The sequence below is a fragment of the Sminthopsis crassicaudata genome, chromosome 2 (genome assembly GCF_048593235.1).
Source record: "Sminthopsis crassicaudata isolate SCR6 chromosome 2, ASM4859323v1, whole genome shotgun sequence".
Classification (NCBI taxonomy): domain Eukaryota; kingdom Metazoa; phylum Chordata; class Mammalia; order Dasyuromorphia; family Dasyuridae; genus Sminthopsis; species Sminthopsis crassicaudata.
The window spans coordinates 125,860,896-125,878,988 of NC_133618.1; the positions used below are offsets into that span (position 1 = coordinate 125,860,896).

The 18,093-nt window shown below is 34.8% G+C and overlaps 1 protein-coding gene across 7 annotated transcripts in view; it reads right to left on the reverse strand.

Moving 5' to 3' along the window:
- The window catches only part of GREB1 (growth regulating estrogen receptor binding 1), a 189,578-nt gene that overhangs the window by 97,696 nt on the left and 73,789 nt on the right, over nt 1-18,093 (reverse strand). For 6 of the 7 annotated variants that reach the window (XM_074287207.1, XM_074287208.1, XM_074287209.1 and 3 more), the window contains exons 3-4: nt 12,402-12,521; nt 8,073-8,249 (exon numbers count right to left, since the gene is read on the reverse strand). In XM_074287207.1, the coding sequence (XP_074143308.1) occupies nt 8,073-8,249; nt 12,402-12,521 (297 nt within the window). The remainder of the gene's footprint in view (nt 1-8,072; nt 8,250-12,401; nt 12,522-18,093) is intronic. The other variant, XM_074287211.1, reaches the window with a different exon arrangement.

Genomic DNA, 18,093 nt, shown 5'->3' on the forward strand with positions numbered 1-18,093 from the left:
ATGAGAGTATGGGAAAAATTAAAGGCAGGCTTTTTTGCAAACAACAAACCACATCTTTACCTCTGCACAATTGAGTTAAAGATGTAGAGAATAAAGAACTCAATGTATTTGCTTCACTCCACGGGGCTCACCATAGTAATGCCTATTTCATTGTGGTCACCCAATCAGCTTAGCCTACTGCAGTCCAGAACACCAAGAAGCAACAGCACACTTAATAGCATAAATTGTAAATGTGTGCCACCCAGTTGCAGGTGATACTGTACTAATCAAATAAAGCCCTGGGACACTACAGAACCTAAATGAGATGTATAATGTCTCTAAAGAGTTGCACCTATCTTCCCATTCTGAAAAAGGGAAAGTGGATAAGGAATACCTATATCCAAAGTAAAATATGGAACTGGTTAGGGGAGAAAACATAGAACTCATTCATTAATATCAATACTGCAAATTAGCTATGAATAGAATCCAAAATTGAAGCAATGAATTGAATCCAGCATTGGAGCAAAAGAAGTTGAACTGGCTTTAGGAAATTGCAAAATTATTTAATGAACCCAAGCTTCTCCCTGAAGTAAAAGGTTCATCTACTTCATGACAACATTTTTCTAGTATTGCTAAATGACTGAGAGTTATTAAATAACTACACTCTCTGAAAAATTGAAGTTTAATATCACCTAAAAGGCAACAGAAAAGTACATGGTGGTTATAAGCGGAATGAAATACATTATAGACAAGGAACTACAAAAGAGAATATGTATAAAGGATGCTAATGCACCCAAGAAAAAAAAAAAGAAACAAAAATATGTGGGTAAGGCATAATAACTTTAAACTAGTACATTGCTCAATTCTCAGGATTTCTTAATTGTGGTAGGGCTAAAGTCAAATGTGACTCTATGTAAATCTAGCAAGAATAGATGTATCCCAAGGAGCAGAAGTCAGAGAAAGGGGAAATCCCAGACTGCAAAAAAAGAGCAAATATGTACAAGTGAACAAATTATCAGATAGAACTTACCCAGATATATAGAAGACTTATTTTAAGTTTCAAAAACAATTAAGTAAGGTTCTTTGTTGTTTTTTTAAAAACTTAACTAAAAAAATTTAAAAACCAAGGGTTTAAAACAGGGAAACTAACTTTAAAACACAGTTAGCAGGCTGAACTGTGGAGTCAAAATGATAAAAGGAAAAGGCCAATGGATCAATGTGTCTCACATTAAGCAAATTACTTAATTTCTCTAGATGTTAATTTTTTCATCTACAAAATATGGATATTGAACTTCATGTTTCCTACTATCCTTATCCAGATTCTACCATATCCATAAAGTATGGTCTTATATTTGCAAGGATAGAAGGAAACAATCATTTAATAAGTGCCGATATGTACCAGCAACAGTGCTAAGTACTTCAAAAATATTTCATTTGATCTTCAAAATACTAGATATTATTAGATACTAGATATTATGGTTATCTCCCAAATTTCTATTTGAAGAAATTGAAGCAAACAAAAGCTAAGTTATTTGCCCAGGATCACAGTATCTGAGGCAGAGTATAAACTCAGTTCTCCCTGACACTAGGCCCAGCACTCTATCTACCACACCAACTAAATGCTTTTGAAAACCTTAAAGCATTATGGAAATGTGTTGTCATTAGAAAAAATAATTTATTAACGTATAAAGAATCTGTGTAAAGAATAAACTTGGAAATACCTTCAGCTATATTGTTGCTTGTGCTTATATAAAAGATAGCAAAAATGTATATGAATTGTGAGATGAACAATTGGGTGACTATTGCTGGAGGTAGTGCCAATAGCCTGTTTTATTCTTCCATGATGGTAATACATTGACTGTATCCTAGCTTTTTTTTCCTTCACATTTGAGGTAAAATGACATATCCTATACAAAGCTTTCCTAACTATGCTCTCTCTCCTTCCTCAACTTAATCAGAATAGGCTGATCTGTTTACATACTTCATCCCAGCCTGTCCCTAGTAGAATATAATTTCAACATATCCAGTGCTTAGCACAATGACTGGCAGCAACAGGCATTTAATAAATATTTGTTGCCTGACCAGAGCAATAATTGTTTCATTTTCATTTCTAAATACTTAGCACCTAATCCACAGTCTTTCATACAAATACTAAATGATTTCTCAATTGAATTAAATTACAAATATCTTGGTAAAAGATTTTGCACTTTTCACTGGACAGGTGAAAAAGAAAGACCACTCCCAAACCACAGTATAAAATAATTCTATATCATTCTTACTACGGTAGGAAAATGGATGAACTTTGTGTATTTATAGGAAGTAAAAATTTTGGTTCTGTTATAGTATGAGCAGTAGTGTCAAACTCAAAGAGAAACCATTCCTCATAAGTTACATGCTAATTCAGAAAACCACAGATAAACAATCTATGTTGTGTTGTATTTTTATTTACTTTGTTAAACATTTACCAATCACATTTTAATTTTGTTCCCTCCCTGCTCAAAGTTTTACTGGACATGAGTTTGATAACTCTGATCTAGAGAATATTTGGGATTATACAAGCAGGTGTTAGAACAATAAAATGCTGGGCCTGGAGTCATAAACACTAATCTTCCTAAATTCAGAGCTGGCCTTAGACACTTAATAATTGTGTAACCCTGGACAAGTCGCTTAACCTTGTTTGCTTCATTTTCTTTATCTGTTAAAAAAAATTATCTGGAGAAGAAAATGGTAAACCATTCCAGTAGTTTTACAAATAAAACTCCAAAACAAAGAGTAGAACACAACTGGAATAACTCAACAACAAAAGTATATATTAAACAACAGGAGTTGTTTACAACTTTACATTATAAAGTTATGGTATTATTCAAACTCTGAGACCTTATTCCAAGAATATCTGCAAAGTATTCTAAATGATGAGATGAAAATACAAAATTGGAGGAGTGACACTGGTGCATGTCCTAACATTTTTCATGCTAAAAACTTTCAAAAAGTAGATATAAGAAACATGAAAGATCCTAAATTAGGATAATAATCCTCATGATGACTTAAGAATCAGAAAAAATGATTAGCAAGTTAAAATCAATCAACCAACAAGTATTTTAAAAGTACCTATTATGTGCCAAAGCTCTGGGAATACAAATGTACAAAACAAAACAATCCTTATTTCCCAAGGATCTATAGCACATTTCATTATCACTTCCAAACTGACTCAAAAAAATACTCTCTAAGGGAACATTCACCACATGACAAAGCTCCAGAGGCTATTTGTCAAAGAATCACAGAATATCAAAAAATCATTGCCAGTCTCTTTTTCATCTTCACAGTAAAAAAATCCTACTTTCCCACAATCACCAAAATGGATGAATGGAAATTTCTTTTCTCTAATCTAAAAATTCTCAGTTTATTTGTACAGTTAGAAAAAAACCTTGCAATCTATCTAGTCCCAAACTCCCATTTTACAGATGAGAAAACTCAGGCCTAAAGAGGTAAAAAATACCTAAGCAGTAAAGACCATATTTGATATCCAAACCCAACATCCTCTGATTCCAGATTCAAGAAGAAAGAATTTTTACAAGATTTTCATTTCTCTCTCTAAGGCTTGCTTTCAGTTCAAAAGGTTGAGCAAAGCTTGAGCACACACCTAGCTTTTAATTCTGTGATCTTTTCTCTTTCAAAACTCCCCAAGTAAGTCTTTTTATCAAATCACTGAAACAAAACTCAGTTCCTAAATGAGAAGTAAAAATTCACTGTTTCCCTCAGACACATCCCAACCTCAGTTTTATAGGCCACTAAAAGGCACTCAGCTTTGGTCACTGGTATGTTGTAGGGAGATAATCTTCCCCCCGGAGGAGCAACAGGGGTTAATGGCAGGAAGCCCAAACAGTTGTCAAATGGGCAAGCCTGAGACATAAAGCATTATTCTAAAAGAAAAAAGCATCAGTTATTACCAACTGTCCCTTATTGCCCCATTGCAGGAGCCTGTTTAGCAGGCAATTAAGAAAGATACTACTTCCTCTGTGCAACTGCCTAAGGAGTTTAAGTTGTTAACAGGGCTGAGTATTGAATGAATTCAAAGATTCTTGTCTCTAAGGACACAACCCTCACTTGATTTACCACCCTCTGAATTCCTTTATAGTCTGGCTCAATGGCATTGTGGCCCATCTACTGCCACAAGATCAAATACAGAGCAAGCTATGATACCTGGCTCCTCCAAAGCACATCTGTTGCATCAGCTGTCAATCACTGGCATCATACTCAAGTTAATACCAAAATCCTTATTTCTCTTCTAATCTTTGTGCAGTGAAAAAGAAAATTTCTGACATCCTTGATAATTTACCAAATTGCTTATAAAAGGAGAATTTTACTTCAAAGCTAGCTAAAAAAAAAAAATTCTCTACTCTCCCTGCTTGCCACCAGAGTCCACAGATTGCCTCAAAACAGCAGGAGGTTGAAATTTTTGCACACAAAGAATGTGGAAGAGAGCAGCTAAGCGACCTTGAACGAGTCACTCTCATGGCTAAGCCTAATTACTTCATCAATCAAAAGAAAAGGTTAGACTAGAATTGATGTCTAAGGTCAATTCCAACTCTGGGATCCTCCAGTTCTATGTTTTCCCCTATCTTTTATTATGTTTCTTTGCTAAAAACAACCTAATTTAAGGAAATTTTATCCATAAACTCACAAACTATGCTCAATTACAACAAAATGTGAGCTGAAATACTTAGTCCAGTCCCTCGGTTTAATAGGTGAAAAAATCAAGGCAGAGAAAGGCTTGCCACTTTTTGAAAGTCAGAGCAAATTCATGACAGATTTTTGATTAGAACCTGGATTCTAAGCTCAGAACAAGAGGTCTCCTCTCCTGACACAAAGGAGCCCACACTCAATGTTGTTTTTCTGAAGTTTAGTAAGCTTGAATATCCAGAAAGCAAAGCGGAAAGAATTAGCAAGAGAAACCTACTAGTGAATTAAAGGGTTGGTGAGGTTGAGAGTGAGTCTTAAAAATCACCAAAAAGCTAAGAACTAGTAGAAATCTTAAAACCTTGCTAGTTTGGCCTGGAACTGAATGGAAAAAATTTCTAACACCCCCAAAACTGGTCTTTGAGAGTTTTTGCCTGATTACTTCCAATAAAAAGATTCTAACTTCCAAAGCATCCTTTTGTATTTCTGGATAGCTTTTATTTGGAGGAAGGGAATTGTTTTTGTTTTTTGAAACTGGCTCTCTCTGTTTCATCCAAGCTCAAAGTGAAGCAGCTACTCTCTGGCCTCTTCCTAATACTGATTTCTGATCTGCATGTAAAACTTTGATTTGCTTCATTTCTAATCTGGGCCCTTTCTTAGGCAAACTTGAGGTCCTCATCTCCTGGGAGACTAGTAACATACTGGTGCCAAATTTAGTGTTCAGCCCCTATTTCAACTCAGAACTCCCAAGCTCAAAGGATCCATCAGCCTCAGCCTCCCCAATAGCAGGAATCACAGGCATTCACCATCCACCCACCAAGAGCTCTAATTCTTATGGTGAGTCAAAATCTGGCTCTTTGCAGCATCCATCCACTGCTACCACTTTCACTCTCTGGAGCCAAACAGAATAAGAAATTAATTACTCTTCCAGAAAACAGTTCTTCAGATACTTGAAGAAATTTGTCATGTACCTGAGTTTTCTATTCTGCAAGTTTAATTATCCCTGTTCTTCAGCTAACTATAAATGACATGTTTTCCAGCCCTCTTCCATGGTTCTCAATTATGTCCAGTGTCAAATATAAAGTCCTATTTGATTTTCAAAACGCTTCATAATATTATCCTCTCCTATCTTTCCAGTCCTCTAACAGTTTGCTCTTGTTCACAAACTCTTTGATTTAGTAAGATTGGCCTTGCTGTTCCTCAAACAAGACACTTCCCATTTTTAGTGGAGATGTGGAGAGAATTCTATACTTGAGGTCTTTTCCTTCTTCACTTTATTTCTTAGCTTCCCTGAAGTCTCAACTAAAATCTCACTTTCTACAGAAAATCTTTCCTGATCTTTCTTAATTCTAGCATCTGTCCTCTGTTGATGTTTCCACAATTTTTCCTGAATATAGCTTTTTGCACATAGTTATTTTCATACAGTCTTTCCTATTAGACTGGGACTTTCTGGAGAGCAAGAACTTTCACAGTATCTAGCATATAGTAGATACTTAATAAATATGTATTAACTGACTTTTGCCCTTCTCTGTATCTTCAGTGGTTATGACAGAGTCAACCAGAGAAAGTAGGTCTTTAATAAATGCTTGTTGACTTGGTCTAATCATCAAGTCTAGTCACTGGCTTCTGAATATCCTCCAGCTGTTCATAAAAAGTGTTCGGAACTGAATGCAGTATTTCAAAGGTGGCCTAGTCAGAGCAGAATGCATGAGAATTCTCTCTTCTCCCTCATTTTGAAGGGTTTACTTCTTATTGACTCAACCACAGCTGATAATTCACTAAAACAAAGATTTTTTTTTCATAAAAACTACTCACTAGCCATGCCTTCCCCACTTGTTATTTGTGAAATTGATTTTTTTAAACACAAATATACTTGCTTCTTAAACTTTGAGTCACGATCCCATGTGGGCTTACGTAACTGAATATAGGGGTTGTGAAATTATAATTTATTATAAAAGTAAATGTTTTATTTGTATACCTGTTTTATATAACTATATACCCAAAGTTGTGTAAAAATTTCTCAAGCAAAAAGGGATCACAAGTAAAAAAAAAAGTTTAAGAAGCTCTGATCTCTATAAAATCCTTATTAAATACTATTTCATTCAATTTGGCTCATTATTCTTGCTGGTAACCATTTCACAAACTCAATAATGTTATTTTCAACTATCTCCTAAAAGAAGCCCATTCTATCACACATATCTTTAGTATTTCAAGAGTAGGTAGCTTTGACAATGTGGGAACACAGTTCTTTGACAAAGTCACCACTTCTTTATGATGACAATAGCAATGTAACTAGCATTCATATAGCACTTTAAGGTTTGCAAAGTGCTTTTCAAACTGTTTCACTTTATCTTCACATCAGCCCAATGAAGTAGTGCCATTATTATTCCCATTTTACATATGAGGAAATTGAGGCTGAAAGAGATTAAATGACTTTCTCAGACTTGCAAAGTTAATAACTGAGGGAGGATTAAAACTAGTTTTCCTGATTTCAAGTTCAGCACTTATGTATTGTGCCACCTGAATGCTTCTTACTAGACTTATCATTAATGAAATTGTGAAAGTTGCTGTGGCAAAATAAGGAGAAGAAGCTCTGCAACTCATCTGGTAATAAGTTTTTCTAAACTTAGTTAAGCTGGTCATTTAATCCATCACTAGGTCAATCCGTGCTCAAAGTACCTGAACAAGTCTTGCCAGAATTTGTTGACTGCTGGCATAGCCTTCAAGGACACAAATTTAACTATATGCCATAAAAATGTTATCAGAATAGAATTTTTGTAGTAGTTCAATTTTTTAAGCTGCTCTATAAGTTGGGTGAATCACCTGTCTGGATCTCATTTCTTTATCTGTATATTAAAGAGCTTAGACATAAACTGAGTTAGTTCTCTTTTAGCTTTAAGTTTTAAGGGTCTATAATAATAACTATTTTGAACAAGATATTCAGTTTTAGTAAGTGAATACCAAAGCTTATGAGCTAAATATGAATTTATCCTTATTTTACAGGCAAAGAAACTGATGTTCAAAGGGTATGAAATAATTAATCAGTGAACACATAGCTATTAACAAAACCAAGACTGAACGTTATGTCCTCAAATTTACTGGCCTTTTCATTACATTCATTTCTATTACTTACAACATTACAATTGTCTTTTGCACAGAAATAAACATTTAGAAATTACTTTCTATTGAACAATATGAAAAATAATTATAAGGTTCATATACATCCCTCCAAGGGTCCATGTAGTTTTCAGGTGATCCATGAATTTAGATGAAAAAATATATATGTGTGTATATACATAAGTTTTATTTTGGTTTTTTTTTCAAACAATTCTGCTATATCCTTTCTCTTATACACATGCACTCTTATATGCCAAAAAAAGCAGTTCTAAATCTGCTTTTCCATACATTTTACTTACCCAGGAGAGCATTGTGTCCATTATCATCTGGTAAGAATCTTTTATCAACAGCACAAACTAGAAGGTGGTCTGGCAGATTGGGTGACTTTGCCCCAACAAGGAGAAAACCTGAAGGTACCTCAATGGGTTCATTAGAAATGGATACGAGCCTCAAGTCTTTTCCAGCTTGACAAAAGCCTAGGGGAGGAAAAAATGAACATGACTAATATACATTTCTAAGTGGCTTTCATAAACCAAGCGTTTAGAGAGATACCCTGCCAAAGTTTTTTTTTAATAAACAAAAGCCTTGCTTGCACTTCCTTTCTATTGCATATTGACACAATATATGACAATATATAGTCATAATTGACACATGATATTGCCATATCATGGATCCACAATTTTGTTGGTAGTGGTATAAGTTCTGTTGATGTAGAGTTCTCTGAGTCTGAACAGGGAAATTTATTAGTTTCTAGAATTCATACAATTGATCACCTGATAGCCAAACTTCTGATAACAAGGCTCTCCACATTTTGATAAGAGTGATCTTCAGAAGATACACACAAATTGTCATGGAGCCCAATTTCAGGGTAAGACCTGTTAGTGCTTTCATTATTAGTGAAATCTTTGACAGTTCTAAAATAGCAACAACAAAAATAGCTAGGCACTGTGCTAACATTACAAATAGCTCATTTGTTCTTCACAACCACCATGGGAGTTGGTTATTATTAACCAATTGACCAATCAATAGACATTTGTTAAATGACTACTATGTGTCAGGTACATAGTAAGCACCGAGGATATAAAACGATGGAAAAGACAATCTTTGCCTTAAAAGAGCTTACAATCACCTCTTTCTCTTCCCTTTTTTCCCCCCTCTTACCACCTGGAGATTGGACTGGGAGATCGCTACTAAGATGCAGATCCAACAGCAGAGGAGTTGATCCCCACCAGAGACATTTGTGAACTGGGAATCCATGAGAAGGCCCAAACAACAGCCCACGGGGACCAGCCAGATGTCAGCAGCCCTCCAGATGCTGATGGCAGCAATGTCCCTCCTGACCATAACACCAGAGATAGCAGACACAGCTCCAGTGTAGCAGCTGAAATCCACTGTCTTGGGTGATATGCAATATAAAGATTTTAAATCTCCTTGAGTATGACTTTAATGAATGGGTTGAACACTTGGCCACTGTTGAGCCTTATTCTCATTGTCATACTTATATGCAATATAAAGACTGTAAATGGACAATGGGCCTGCTTCCTTCTCCCATGGCTACTTGCCATATGGTGATCTGGGGAGAGACTTTGCCCTATGCTTTCTATTGAAGGACTATGCTTTTAAATTAGTGGGTGAAAAACCAACACATCCACCTGCCATTGTTATTGAGACAATGCTTCTGAACATGACTTTGCTTATGTGCACATGTGAAACTAGAATTGATCTAGAATGTGAAAAGTGCAATAGAGAATTGTGAGAAACTAGAATTGATCTAGAATTATGACAAGTGTCATGTATGTAAGTGCACCAGAATTGTGACAAAGTAGAATTGTGAACTAGAATTGTGACAATTGTACTAGAATTGTGAGAATTGGGCATAATTGTAACCTCCTATTGTGGTGACATCTTATCTCATTGACATCCTGCCTCCTTGGTATCTTCTCTTCTTGGGCATGACTCTGTTAAGTAGGTTAGTGGTGTTGCTTCCTACATCCTTGAGCATGATCTCGTTGATCAAGCAAACTATAGCTGCTGCTGAGTAGCTTGACATAAGATGAGCAGTCCCCACTTTGAAAGAAAGGGGATTTGTAAGGGTCCAAAGAAAGGTCAAGCAAGCACAATTGAGATGTAAGTGGACCAATGGTCTATATGTGCTTAAGAGTTGAGTACTTAGGGACTTCCTTCGTGGGTGGGACCTCCACCCATGACGGGAACCTAGATCTCTCTCTGAAATCTCAGTCAAGTTCCAGATGTAACCTTCATCGTTGATTGGCTTGTGTCTATGACCTCATTGACTCTATTTAAGCTCTGGACAGGAAGAGCCCTTCCCTTTTTCTCTTCCCTTTTTTCCCCCTTCTTACCACCTGGAAACTGGACTGGGAGGTCACTACTAAGGTATGTGCAGGAGGTCATAGAGTAGATGTGATTTACGAGAATAAAATCTAAGTTTGTTCATTTAAAAAAAAGAGCTTACAATCAGTGCAGGGAGATAACATGCAAACAAAAATATATACAAAGCAAGCTAAATATAGTTAAATAGGAGGTAAGTGATGGAGAGAAGGCACTGGAATTAAGAAAGGTTGGGGAACATTTTCTGTAAGATGGGATTTTAATTGGGACTTACAGAAATCAGAGAAGGCTCATAGTCAAGAGAGGAAGCTGTTGTTCTTTCTCAAAGAGGACCATGACATCAGGGAGATGATGCCAAAATATGCAAATAAATTGCATTTAAGTGAGAGAGGCTGTGCAAGGTCACCTGCCTCACTTTCCTTCTGAAGCCATCTGTGTCTAGGAACAAATACAGATCTGGACAAGTGGAGATGGCTTAGATGCAGTGGGAGACCTTGACCTTTTTAAGCTAAGATCTTTAACAGCTCTTAGTTTGACTGAGGCAATGCCCAACCAGTGACTAAGGCTGGGAGGCAAAATGTTCCCAGTCAGAGAAAACTCCCAGACCAAGAAGAGGAGTGCCTTATCTGTGGAACAGTCAAGACCTAAGAGGATGTGTTAGGGAATAAAGTATAAGAAGACTGAAAAGATAGGAAGGGGCCAAGTGAAAAACAGTTTTGAATATCAAATAGAGCATTTCACATTTGTTCTTGGATACACAGGAAGCCACTGGAGTTTATTGGAATGAAGGGGTAAAGCAAAAGGGTGGGGACCTGCTGGAATGTGACTTGATCAGACCTTTGATTTAGGAAAATCACTTTAATGGCTGAATGGAGAATGAGTGTATGAGAATTCATTTGAGGCAGAGAGACCCACAAAGAGGCTATTGTAATAATAATCAACATAAAAGGTGATAAATGCCTAAAGTAGTGGAACAAACTGAAGTAAACAAATTGCTCAACATCACACTGCTAGTATGTTTCTGAGGCTGTATTTGAACTCACATCTTCCTGACTTCAGGCCCAGATGTCTATTCACTGAACCACGTGGCCACCTCTATACTATCTGCATATCACCCCAGTGGAGCATTAGAGAACATGCATGGAAATATCTCATAAGCTGTAAGGGATTTGAAGCTAGAATAGAATTTAGAAATCATCCATTTAAATCTCCTGATACAAATGACAAAAAAAGGGGCCTAAAGACATGAAGTCAGAGGTTTCTGGGAGTTTCTGGGAGTCAGGAAGATTTGGGTTTAGATCCCAAATTTATTACACATTACCTATTTTAATCATTTTCAAATGACTTCACCTCTCAGTTTCCATTCCTGAACTTGTAAAGTTATTATTACTCAAGATACAAAGGCAGCATCACTTAATTAATAATTGATTGATGGACAGATGGATGAATGAATGAATGAATAATGAAAAAGATATAGAAGTAGTAAGAGAGGTAGATTTAAAACAAAATTGTCTAACTCCAAATCCCCTGCTCTACCCACTTTACCACATTGCTTCTTATAGTTCTAGGGCTTGAACTACATAGTAAAAATAAATAAATAAAATAAATAGAACTTAGCCTAAAATAATTTTATAATGATCTTTTATACTTTAGGGCATTAAATTAAACAACTTTTGTATCTTTTATATACATTATATATTTTATTATATATATTGTATTATATACATATAATATATTATATATATATATATATATATATATATATATATATATATACAGTATCTTTTAGCAGAAAGGCAACACATTCCTATACTTTTACTGTATATATTTGTTATAATGTCCATGTATGTGCCTTTTTAATTAGTTTGATGACAAAATCATATGATACTCCAGATAAGAAGGTTCAGCCATCTTTTCTTCACAGTGTGAATTAGAAAAAACAACAACAGAAGCTGCACTAGATTTAGAGTGAGGGGGCCTGTCTTTGTCATTTTCTAATTGTATAATCTGGGGCCTCTTTGAGCCTCAGTTTCCTCATCTGTAAAATGTGGGAAAATAACACCTATAAGAATTACACTTCACAGGGTTCTTAAGATTTAAATGAACTCTATGCATTCTACAAACTTTAAAGCATTAATATAAATGTCCCCTGTTAGTTTTACTATTATTAAGATTTGGCAATTTGAACCCAAAGTTCTCTAAGAATCACTTCCAGCTTTAAGATCTATTAGGTTATTGGCAAAAAATAGTCTTTCCTTGTAGACCAATAAAATCCTTACCATCTGTGGTACAGCATCCTTCAGGAGGAGGGTGCATCTGATAGGAACTAAGCGGACTATTTGACTCCAATCCTTCCTCTTCCTCTTCTTCTTCTTCCTCATTATCCCCCCGGCTGCCTGCTAAAAGGAAAGAAATGAACATGGCAGGAGACAGTCAACATTCTGCAATGTTGTGAAAATAGTTTTTTTTTTCTTTCCCTGTTTTCAACAGATTCAATGCTAAAACCAGAGGTACACTTGAAAATCAATTTACTTAACATTTATGAAGTACCTCATATACATACATATACAGTACAGCAAGTCATAGGTGATTTACAAAATTTGGATAGAATAAGCCCTAGCCTCATGAATTCTCAGTCCAATACTTAGCAATCACAGGCTCAATAAAGGAGTATAATTAATTCAACAAATATTTATTCAACATAAATCATGTGAGAGGGGATAAGAAGATGAAAACTGACACTTTCTCTGTTTTCAAGGAGCTTATACTCAAGTAAGGGTATTAGAAATATGATACATAATTAAGTATAAAACAAAGGTAGAATGTGATAAGCAAAGGAGCTTTAGATATATAGATATAGATATAGATATCCCAGATGCTCAAGTAGCACTTTTTTTGTACTTTCAATCAGATATTATTACAGCCCTATACATCAATGTACCCATTTTTAAAGTTTTAACTACAACTAGTTCAAAACATATCTGCGACAGAAAGTTATGTTTTATTTTGTTTCACTATAATTTGCCTTTACTTTGTGTCAACAAATAGGTCAATTTCTGCAAGTAGATTGTCATTTATCTATGACAGAGATCACCAAAATGTTAGTTATGACACAAAATTTATTAAGCCACACAGCAACACATGATGTCTCATGGGGAAGAAGAAGCATCATAGTTTTCAGTTTTCCAGCTCCTAATATATTTCAACCTAGCTACAAGGAAGGGAAGGCCTGGCCACCAAAGATCAGAAATCAATCAATAAGAATTTATTAATACTGCAGTATGTGCCATTTGAAACAGTGAGGGGGAAAAAAAAAACATCAAGAGGCCTGGGTCTGGTTTTGCCACTAATTTGCTTGCAATGAGGGAATTGATTTAAATGATCTCTCAGGTTTCCCTTAAGTTCTGATGTTGTCATCTTTACAGTCTTGAAAAATTGGTAATCAAGTCAGGACTTCCTGAAAAAGGAAAATCTTCATAGTACTGCCCACTTTCATCAAATGAGCCTTGGTACTCACCTCGCTTCAGTTCTCTCTACCTGCTAGACCTCCTATATCTGAGTTACAATTGCCAAGGGAACTCTAACTCCATAAATACCCAAGGAAAGTGAGGTTTGAGTTCCTACCAAAAGTGAACTGATGGATGTTCTATTATAAATTCACAGAAGCAAATCATAAAAACCAGTTGTCCTTTTTGTCAAGTTATGAGTAGAAACTCACTATGATCTGAAGCAAGAGGCAAAGCCTTTTTTTTTAGTCTTTGAGGGAGACTCAACCTCAAAGGAGATGAGTTCACTAACCCTCTTTAACCCACTTGGAAGTAACATCACAAAAACTTACACCAATCAAATGAAAAAATAATAATGGAATTCTAGCACAGAAACTGATGTCAGTCATGAACTTATTTTTTTTAATATTTTAACTGTACAATTGGTTTCCTTTGTAATTCTATATATTTTATATTATTCATTTTAAAACATTATTCTGAAAACAAAAGTCCATAAGCTTTATTAGACTGCCAAAATGAATCTATGATTGAAGATTAAGAACCTTTTTCTTTACTAAATGACCTAAGACCCCTCCAGCTCTAAGATTCAACAATCCTATGGTCTGAGGACCATCAGAAAAAGTTAAGACGCTTATTGTTTCAACAGGCAGGTGCAGTTTTTGGACACATGCTAAATATTGCAGAGTCATCGTTATATAATCAATGATTTAAAACTGGAAAAGACATGGAAGATGTCTTTTCATTTTACAAATGAAAATGGGGATTTAACCTACTTTGGAAAACATTCTATAGCTGGGTTAGTTAATGGTTTTCAACTCTACTGTTTTTTGTCTTCTCAAAATGATTCAAATTTATATAGTACCTAAAAATTTAACAAGTAGTTTTGTCACAATCCTATGAGTGTCAAATGTGAATATTATCATCCCCATTTTACAATTAAGGAAAGTGAAATTCCAAGAGTTTGAATATTTTTGCAAAGGTCACAAAGTTTCATAGCTTTCTCTTAAATCCAAATCCTCAAATTTCCAACATAGTTCTTCTTCTACTGTACAATGTTACACTGACAACACAAAGTTTAAATACCAAAAAAGACACTAGATATGGTAGTTACCACCACATTCTCTTTTCAACTGCTTTCAAGAGTGAACTGAATTCAGTCATTATTTTATAGGGATGAACATGGAGATAAATTTTTATCAGAAAATTTTATTTATATGGATTTTTACACACACACAATTACACATAGTCTAGTATTACCAAATGATTTCTATATTCTCTTCCCATCTACTTACAAGAATCAATTAAATTCAAACATTATTTAATAGTGGTCAACAAAGGAATGGAGTTAAATAAGAAATTTATATTTATATGTGTGTTTGGATTTTATGGATATGTATGAATATATATGTTTACATCTATATATCCCTGTATACCAAATTTATCTCTACCCCAATTATAAATGATTATAACTATTTGGGCAATAAAGTCCATTCTAAATTCTAAAGTCCATGAGTTCAAGGATAATATCTTATCCAAATTGTATAACTCCCCCCAGCACCTAGCCTCTACACACAATAACACAAAATTTCAGAGTTGGGAAAGTCATCAGAATCCATTTAATCTTATTCATACCTAACCAAGAATTTCTTCTATATAGTAATGTGTCGGAGTCAAGTCAAACTGGCTCTTTCTCTGAGTGTTAAGTTTTCAATGTGAACATTTTTACCTTAGAAATTGGCAAATGCTACAAACCAGAACTTGATTTATTGTTTTCTTGGCTGTCTAGATTTAAGAAAACAATGGGAAATGGTGAATGATTCAGATTAAACTCTAAAGTGTGTCATGTATACTTTTCACCCCAGAGAGGCAGTTGTTAAACATTTATCAGCACATCACTGCCATACGATACACCCAACAACTAGTCAACTAGCCTTTACTGGAAAGTATCTATTGAAGGGGAGCACATTATTTCCAGATGCAAGGTCAAGTGTTATATTAAGCAGTAATTTACCTCTTTGCAATTTCCAATCTCTAGGGAAAAACAGCACACATTTAATGCCTTCTCTATGTGACAGCATTTCAAACAGCAGTCAGCAAACATTCACTGAAAACATATTATGTATTTAGCTGTGCTAAGTATTGTAGATACAAATAAAAGTACTATCATTTCAGAGTCTACAGTCCTAACAGCTGCTGAATATGGAAAGATGGCTATTAGGTCTTCAAGTTAGGTACTTATCAAATATTTATTGAATGGAAAAAATACTATTCTAATATGCTTGCCACTAAATTATAAAAACATAATATTAAGATACTTATAGTAAAAATGATTAGTACCATTTATATAGTAATTTAATGTTTACAAAGCACTTTAATTACATTATCTCATTTGATTCTTTCCATAACCCTGAAAGATAGATTCTATTATCCTACTTTTAAAGATGAGCAAATGGAAGCTGAACCAGGAAGGGGATGGACCCAGGATTATACAGCTCTCAACTTCAAGTTATCCTGACTCCTAATTTCAGAATTTTATCCATTCTGCTTATGTTAAAAGGTATCTCATAATATAAAAATGAAAATAAATTGGAGAGGATACTTCAACTAGGAGACAGCACTAGCAGGGTAAAAAGAATTCTGGGTTTGGAGTCACAAGACCTGGTTTCAAATTCTCTAGCCACCCCTTACTTGCCACATGACCTTGACCTCATTACTTTACCTCACCTCCCCAACTCTCAGCTTTCCTCTCTCCAAAATGAAAATAGCAATACCAGTATAGCAACGCATTTAACAAACTTCTAAGTACCAGAGAAGTGTGCATTATTACTATCATCTGCCTACATTAAGAAAAGGATAGCTAGGTGGTACAGTGGATAGATAGCATGAAATAATATAAAGTAAAACACTTCACAAATCTTAAAGCTATCTTAAAAATGAAAGATATAATGATGATTATAATGACATTTCCTAAACTGTATCCCTTAACTTCTTAGTAAAATATAAGTTCCTTAAAAATAGGAAATAATTTTCAGTTTTTATATTTGTATCCCTAGAATCTAACACAGTCTCTGGCACCAAGTGATTAATAAATGCTTGTTGACTGACTGATTCTTATACAGATATTTGCAAAATCCATGATTTTGATTCTTCAAAGTAAAAAACACACTATTTGATAATGAGCATTATTTAAATCATTTAATGTTTTTCTCCATAATTTCAGTAAACTCCTCCCATCATTTTAGATGTTTTCTCGTGAATATCCTTTCTTATATTATACGTAATGTAATTTTACAATTACTCCATGGTTTTTCTATCTCCCCTATGGTGCCAAGCTGTGATTTTGGTTACCCTTGTGCCAACTTCTAACACCTTTCTGGTTTTTTTTTTTCCTATCTATTTCCCTTTCTATTTTCTCAGCTTTCCTCGCTTTAAAGTGAAAATAGCCATTTTATATGTTGCTGATAAAATGAAACAGAGGTTTTGAGCTGAGGTTAGCTTTGGAGCTCCCTTCATCCAATCCTCTCACTTAAGGAAACTGAGATAGTGACTTGTGCATAATCAGAAAGTGAATTAATAGCATATCTTCTGAGTTTAGCACCAATGGGTTTTTTCTCCTATACCATGCTTCAAAAAAAAATAAATAAGAGGACTTCAAAAGAGGACTTAAAAGAAATAATACACACAGCTTTAGCTCTTAATGGACGTTCCTTAATGATTAAATAATTCAGATAATCAGTAAGCATTTATTAAAAATCCTACAATTTGTTAGGTATTGTCTAGAAAATGGAGATACAAAGATAGAAACAAAATAGTCCCTGCCCTCAAAAACCTTACATTCTATTGAGGAAGAAAGTATATAAATACATAAATCTGTACAAAATAAATACATTGTAATTTTGGAGATGACAATGCCAGCAGCTAAGGGGAGGGGAGAAGGGCAGGAAATCTTCATGTAAGGGTGACACTTAAATTGTTTTAAAGAATTCAAGGCATTCCAAAAGGAAGGAAAAGTGAGAAAACAGTTCATTCCAAGTTTGGGAGAAAGCGAGTACACAAGCACAGATATTGGAAAAGGAGACCAGTTTGGCTTTCAGGAAAATAATGCATGAAGAGGAGAAAAGCATAATAAAGCTTTTTTTTAAAGCAGGTTGGGATGAGGTTGTGAAAAATAAATAAAATGTGAAAGGAGTTTATTTGAACCTTGGCTTATTAGAGAGCCAAAGGATTTTATGTAGCAAGATATTTACTGTTCAAATCTCTGCTCTAAAAAATCAATTTGATAGATATGTGGAGGATAAGATAGGCAAGAAAAGAGACTTGAGACAGGAAAAGCAAGTAGAAAAGATCCTATTGAAACAATTCAGGCTAGGGGTAATGGAGAATGAAATCCTAATTAGTGATAGATTTCCATAACTAACTGGAAACCTATTGTACTCTCTAGAAAATGCTATATGCATATACTCTC